Source organism: Elephantulus edwardii, unplaced genomic scaffold, assembly GCF_000299155.1.
Source record: "Elephantulus edwardii isolate Elephantulus edwardi_28Jun2011 unplaced genomic scaffold, EleEdw1.0 scaffold00213, whole genome shotgun sequence".
Classification (NCBI taxonomy): Eukaryota; Metazoa; Chordata; class Mammalia; order Macroscelidea; family Macroscelididae; genus Elephantulus; species Elephantulus edwardii.
The window spans coordinates 4,233,287-4,240,914 of NW_006399963.1; the positions used below are offsets into that span (position 1 = coordinate 4,233,287).

The 7,628-nt window shown below is 38.7% G+C and overlaps 1 protein-coding gene across 4 annotated transcripts in view; it reads left to right on the forward strand.

The window, feature by feature from the left end:
- Window positions 1–7,628, forward strand: part of FAM21C (family with sequence similarity 21, member C) — a 156,768-nt gene that overhangs the window by 123,481 nt on the left and 25,659 nt on the right. For 3 of the 4 annotated variants that reach the window (XM_006897713.1, XM_006897714.1, XM_006897715.1), the window contains exon 21: window positions 7,309–7,464. The exons of the other annotated variant lie outside the window; for it this stretch is intronic. In XM_006897713.1, the coding sequence (XP_006897775.1) occupies window positions 7,309–7,464 (156 nt within the window). The remainder of the gene's footprint in view (window positions 1–7,308; window positions 7,465–7,628) is intronic. 4 annotated transcript variants of the gene reach the window in all.

Consider the following 7,628-nt stretch of genomic DNA (forward strand, 5'->3'; position numbering starts at 1 on the left):
GACTAAGGAGGATAGAAGGAGAATTGATGCCTTTGAGCTGTGGTGCTGGAGAAGAGTATTGAGAGTACCATGGACTGCTAGGAAAACAAACAGATTCATTCTGGAGAGGGTTACACCAGGCGGCTCCTTGGAGGCAAGGATTCTGAGGCTCCATCTAACATACTTTGGACATGTTATAAGAAGGGACTGGTCCTTGAAGAGGGACAACATGCTTGGGAGGGAGGAGGGCAGGCGCAGGAGGGGAAGGCCCTCTATGAGGTGGATTGATTCAGTGACTGGGGTAACCGGGATGGGAATGTCAGAGACAGTGTGATTGGCACAGGACAGAGCAGAGTTTAGGACTGTTGTACATAGGGTCACTATGAGTTACAAGCGACTCAACAGCACATAACAACCACAACCACTGAGACTCAGCAAAAGCTGTACTGAGAAGTCAATTTATAGCAATAAACAAACACATCAAAAGGCAAGAAAGAACCAAAACCAACTCCTTAACCCAACATCTAAAAAGAAAAATAGAAAAGCAACAAGAAAACCACACAGCTTCCAGAAGAAAAGAAATAATAAAGAGCAAAGATAATTGACATAGAAAATACAAAAGTCGTTGAAGCTATCAACCAGCCAGAGTGGTTCTTCGAAAAGATTAATAAAATTAGCAAACCACTGCCTATTCTTACAAGAGAAAACAAAGATATAATTAAGAATTAAAAAGGGCAGTGTCACAACAGAACCAACTGAAAGAGGATAATGGAATACTAACAAGAGCTATACTCCAACAGATTTGGACATCTAGACGAAATGGGCAAATTCTTAGAACACACTCCTACCTAAACTAACAGAGACAGAAGCAGAGCATTTGAACAGACCCATTACAAAAGTAGACATTTAGCAGGTTATCAAAAATCTCCCAAGACAGCTCGAGAATGGGAAGTCTAAACCCAGAGGACTTTACTGCAGAAGTCTACCAAACTATATAAAGAACTGTTTCCAGTTCTACTTAAATAATTTCAGAACTTAGAAAAAAATGTAACATTCATTTTATGAATGAAGTATAACCCTAATACCAAAAACCAGGAAAAGACACTACTAGAAAAACTGTATAAACCACTATCTCTCATGAGCATAAATGCAAAATTCCTAGCCAGTAGACTCCAACATCATATCAAAAGAATAATTCATCATGATCAAGTGTGATTATATCTGGTATGCAAGAATAATTCAACATAAGAAAACCACTACATATTCTTTAAGAATTTTTATTGTAATGTGAAACATTCCAAAAGAACAAACAGATCTATCTTAGTGCATTATGCATTTGACAGATCTAGAGTGACATCTATTAATGCTGCTTATCTTTGAATAAAACATTTTGGAGTACTTTCTGTACTTGGGGGAAAAAGAAAACTACCACATCAGTAAAACAAAGGACATGATCATCTCAGTTGATGCAGAAAAGATATTTGCTAAAACTCATCCCTTTTTCTTGGTTAAAATGTTCAACAAAACAGGAATAGAGGAGAATTTCCTGAACATACTTACGGGTATATATACAAAACCAATAGCCAGCATCACCCTCAATGGAGAGAGATTAATGGCAAGCAACAGGGACTTTTTGCTTGTTAATTATTATTACCACTACTATTCATCATTATATTGGGATGCCTCGCTGTAGGAATAAGAAAAAAATATGCATCCAAATTGGCAAAGGAGATAAAACTGTCTCTATTTCACAGGTGCTATGATAGTATACATAGCAAATCCCAAAGATTCCTCAAAAACACTGTTAGACCAGTTGATCAATTCAAAGTGGCAAAATATAAAAAAATAGAACAATATAAAAAATCAATCTGATTTCTCTATAATAGTATAGAACACTGAAAATAAGAAAAGCTGTATCAGTTACACTAGCTGATCATAAGATGAAGTCTTTAGGAACAAATGTAACCAGAGAACAAAAGACTTAAGAAATTTCAGAGCACTATAAGAAGCAAAAAAAGACCTAGAAAAATGGAAGAAAATAACATGCTCATGGAAAGGAAAACTTAAATATTGTGAAAAATGACAGTTATACTTAAAGCAATCAACAGGTTTATTGTAATCTTTTCAGATTCTAACATCCTTTTCCAAATAGGTGAAAAAGGGAGTGTCCAACTTTATTTGGTAAAGAAAGTTCTCAGATAAGCAAAGCGCTACACTATTCAAAGTTAAGAGACATCACATTTCCTAATCTCAAAATATACTAGACAGAGTAGTTATGAAAACAGCACAGCAGCCAACACATAAACTAATGGGATAGAATCAAGAACCCAGAAATTCATCCTTTTATGGTCAACTGATCTTTGACAAGAGGACAAAACCCATGAATGGAGAAATTACAGTCTCTTCAATAAATGGTACTGACAAAACTGGACACATGTCTGCAGAAAACGAATAAGATACATTCCTCATACCAAAACTCACTTAAAGTGGATTAAGGATCTAGGGGGATTAGGGGTGAACCCAAAAACTATAGATATCATCAGATAAAAAAATAACAAATTTAAAGCACTAGAAACTCTGGTAGCATGGTGGTAAGGAGCTGTGCTGCCAGCCCAAAGACATGCAGTTTGCATCCACTGGCTACTCTACAGGACAAAGATGGGCACTTTACTCCCATGCAGTTTACTGCCTCTGAAAACTCACCAGAGGGTCAGCTGTGAGTCGTGGGTTCTGACTCGATCGTACATAACAATCTATGCAGAAATAGCCTTTCAAACATTGCCAAAAATGCAAAACCAGAAGATGAAATAGGTCAAATTGACCTAAAAAAGTAAATCCTTGTGTGCATCAATAAAGTTTTCTTCAAGGAAGAGAGACTTAGAGAGCTATACAATAGGAATTCCCATTCTTCTCAGAGTCAGCCACAGTTTGTTATGATCCACACAGTCAAACACCTTTGCATAATCAGTGAAACACAGATAGACATTCCTCTGGTATTCCTGGCTTTCAGCTAAGACCCATCTCTAACATTAGATAAAATATCCCTAATACCACAACTTCTTCTAAACCCAGCCTGGACTTCTGGCATTTCTCTGCTGATGTGCTGTTCCAATAGTTTTTGGATAATCTTCAGCAGAATCTTGCTTGCATGTGAATCAATGGTAATGTTCTATAATTTCCACACTTTTTTTGGCCACCCTTCTTTGGAATGGGAACAAATATAGATCTCTTCCAGTCAGTTGGTCAGGTGGTTGTTCTCCAGATTTCTTGACACAACTTGGTGAGCACATCTAGGGCAGCATCTGTTAGCTGAAATACGTCAATTGGTATACCATCTATTCCTGGGGCCTTATTGTTTGCTATTTCCTTCAAAGCAGCTTGAACTTCTTGCTTCATCACCATAGGCTCTTGCTCATATGTTGTTTCATGAAATTTTTCTGTGTCTGCCAATTCCTTTCAATACAGTGACTCAGTAGATTCTTTCCATCTTTTAATATTTCCTGTCTCATTTAATATTCTCTGCCTAAAGCATCCTTGATTATAGCAACTCGAGATTTTAATTTGTTCTTCAGTTCCTTGAACTTAAGAAATGCTGAGCGAGTTGGAAATCCCAGAACACTTACTCATGCTAAAGAGAAACCTATACTTGGACACAGGAGGCAGTCGTCAGAAGAGAGCGAGGAAACACTGCATGGTTCAAAATTGGGAAGCGCATACGCTAGGGATATGTCCTGTCTCCATACCTTTTCAACCTGTATGCAGAACAGATTATCCGAGAGGCTGGGCTCTATGAGGAGAAGTGTGGCATCAGGATTGGTGGAAGATCCATCAACAAACTCCATTATGCAGATGACCCAGCTCTTCTTGCTGAAACTGAGGAGGACCTAAAGCGCTTGCTGCTGAGGGTCAAAGACTGCAGCCTTCAATATGGATTGAGGCTCAATGTCAAGAAGACAAAGATTCTCACCACAGGACCAATTGGCATTGAGATTGTTCACAGCTTCTGTTTGCTTGGCTCCACAGTCAACACTGTTGACACCAGCATCCAGGAAATTAAAAGACGTATTGTGATGGGAAAGTCTGCTGTTAGGGACCTCTCCAAAGTGCTGAAGAGCAGTGGTGTCACTCTGGAGACTTAGGTGCCCCTGATACAGGCCATGGTCTTTGCAATCACTTTTTATGCGTCAAAGAATTGGACAGTGACTACGGAGGATAGAAGGAGAATTGATGCCTTTGAGCTGTGGTGCTGGAGAAGAGTATTGAATGTACTGTGGACTGATAAGAAAACAAACAGGTTCATCTCAGAGAGGGTTAAATCGGGCTGCTCCTTGGAGGCAAGGATTCTGAGGCTTTGTTTGACATACTTTGGACATGTTGCAAGGCGGGACCAATCCTTGGAGAGGGACATCATGCTTGGGAGGATGGAGGGACAGTGCAGGAGGGGAAGACCCTTGATGAGGTGGATTGATTTAGTGACTGGAGTAATCAGGGTAATGGTGTTGGTGAAAGTGAGATTGGCACAGGACAGAGCAGGGTTTAGGGCTGTTGTACATAGGGTTGCTGTGAGTTACAGGCGACTTGATGTATGAGTTGCAGGTGACTTGATGGCATATAACAACAACCACAGTATACATTAGGGGGAGATATTTGACAATGACATCATTGAGACTCATCTGAAATGTGTAGAAAATTCCAACACTTAAACTAGAAAAGGACAAGAGCCCAGTTAGAGAATGGACAATATGAAAAGATTTTGCTAAAGAAGACATTCAGAAAGCAAACACATGAAGAAGTGCTTACTATCACGAGCTGTCAGGAGATGCCAATGAAAACAATGAGATGCCATCTCACCCTAGCAACAATAGCATAGTTCAACAGGACAGTGAACAGCAAATACTGACAAGGATATGGCAGGAGTTTAACTCATGCCCTGCTTGTGGGTTTGTAAAATTGTGCAACCACTGTTGAAGATAGTTTCCTTGAAAAACAATGTATACACACTTTGTCAGGAAACCAGTATAAATAATAATAATTTAGTAAAATTATAAAAATAAAAATAAATAATAATAAATAAAAATAAAATAATAAAAATTAATAATAAATAATAATTTAGAAAGTTGAAAAATGAATGAGCAAGCCATTTGGTAAAGCAGTTCCACCACTGGGAATATACCATAAAGACATAAGAGCTAGGACATGAACAAATAATAGGCACACCCATGTTTATTGCAACATAACATAATCTCTTATCACAATAGCAAATAAGATGGAAACAACCTGAGTACCCATCAGTATATAAATGGATATAATAGCTGTGGTACTTTTACACAGTGGACATCATGAAACATTGAGAAACAAGAACTAATGAAAAACTACACAACATGAACTAATCTAAAGAACATTACACTGAGTGAAATAACTTAGTCACAGAAAGACAAATACCACTACTATAGAAACAAGCAAAATTAGAGAAAGGTTTACATATATAGAGAAACAGTATGGCCGGAGGGGGGCAGATTAGGAAATTAGTGGATAGACAATGAACATTTTAATAGAATAAGTTTTGATAAGAACAATGTGGAATGAATGATCACCTACTGTATGTATAGTAGTTAATAATGAACAAGATAAAAGGAGAATGTGTTTCCGTGTACTTAATTTTCTATCTCAGTTTAAAATGTTTCTAAGTCTGATTTCCTAACTTGATAAATAATTTAAAAGCTTATTTCCTCAAATTTTCTATTTTAGTTAACATAGTTAGTGGTTATTGTTACCACTAACCATTGTGTCAGAATCAATTCAAAGCTAACTTCCAGCTGGTTTTCAGAGGCAGAAAGTAAATTGCACCAGAGGAGATGACCCAACATGTGTTTACAGTGCAAGTTCATACTGCTAAGCCATGAGAACTAAATATAGAATCCCTTTTTTCTCAGGAGCTTATGGGTAAACTCCTTCCCCCAGAAATGCTGCTAACTTTTGGTAGATTTAGTATCCTAGTCTTTGTTTTGGATCATTTCAGCCTCCTACAATTTTTAAGCTCTGTCTCATATACTTTGGGCTTGTAGGCCGGATGATGGATTCTTGGAAGACATCATGCTCAGAAGGGTAGAGGGACAGCACAGGAGAGAAAGACCCCAGATGAGATGGACTGATACAGAAACTAGGGCAATGGGGGTAGGTGTGTCTGAGTCATTGAGACTTGCTCAGGAGAGAGTGGCTTTAGAGCTGTTGTACATTGGGTCACTGTGGGTCACAGGCGACTGGAAGCACATAACAACAGATAAGAGGTAGAGAAGATGGGCTAAAGTGCTTAGAAACTTTTTTGTGCACCTGTTAAACATTGCCATTGGGCATGGAAATATACAACATGATTCTTTCAAGCAAATAAAAAAAACACACCTGTGATACTAAGTCCTGAAGAAAGTGGAGACCCAGTAAAATAAAAATATGCTCATCAGTGAAGCAGCTAATAATTACTTAAACCTGAAAAATCCTTTCTGCTACAAAATTGATTGCAATTTTTGGTGGCCCTATAGGACTGACTAGAACAGCCCCACTGGGTTTTCAATACTGTAAATCTTTATGGAATCAGACAGCCTCAGTTTCTCCCACAGAGCAACTGGTAGTTTCGAACTGCCAATTACTTTAATCTCAGCATCATTAGAGCTCAGAGCTTCTAGGAAAAGCAGGAAAACTTTCATGGACAACATCTGAGCTGGCCTTTGAAAGATGAGGAATATTTATTTCTATAAAACAGAGCAAGCCTTGAAGTGCAAAAATAGCTTCATTAGTATAAGCAGTAGTGAGGAGTAATAATTGTATCACATAGATGAAATAAAAGATGTAGTGAGTGTCTGTCAATTACCATGTTTTTAGTGTTTAATGTTTATTGCAGATGGTGTAGATTCAGGCTTATAATGAAGTTATACAGTAGATGTTTATATTAGCAAGGCACCAATGGCTAAGTCTAACATGAATAGTTGAAATGCCAGGAGTGGGAGGGAAAGAGACGTGACACATACCATTGGGCTTGACAAAGATGGGGACGTGTGTGGAAGATGGTGGCAGAAATGGTGATGCCTTATCTCTGCAACTACAGAGTTCTATCATATATTCTAATTTGATTTTTTGTTCTTGTTGCTTGTTTGGAATTGTGTTTGCCCATGCACACATGCGTGTACCTGCATCCACTTCAATATCCTTGCTTTCGTACCACATTTAGTCAGTGTCCTGAGGAGGACAATGGTTTTCATTTAATCTTCACATTGTCATTCCAGTGAGGTACAATTATTTTTTTCAGAATGTCATTTACTCTTCTTGTTTTGGTAGAAAAAGGAAACAGTTGTTGAGGCACCACCTTTGCTCTTCAGTGATGAAGAAGAGAGGGAAGCGTCGTCTGGAATGGAGCCTATGGATGAGAACCTTGGCAGTACCTCAAGACCGTCAGGTGTAAGGAGAGCAGATGCAGCCAAGGAGGCAGGAAAGGTGGGCTTTTTCTCTTCCATCTTCCCAGGTAATCGAAGATGCAAAAATAGCGTGACATTCGTTCCAGCAGGCCGCTCAGAGAAGGGGTTAAGGCAACCGGCTAGCTGAAACCTGGGCAGCTTAGAAGCCAGTCTCAGACCCTCCCATCTTCCCAGACCCTCCCA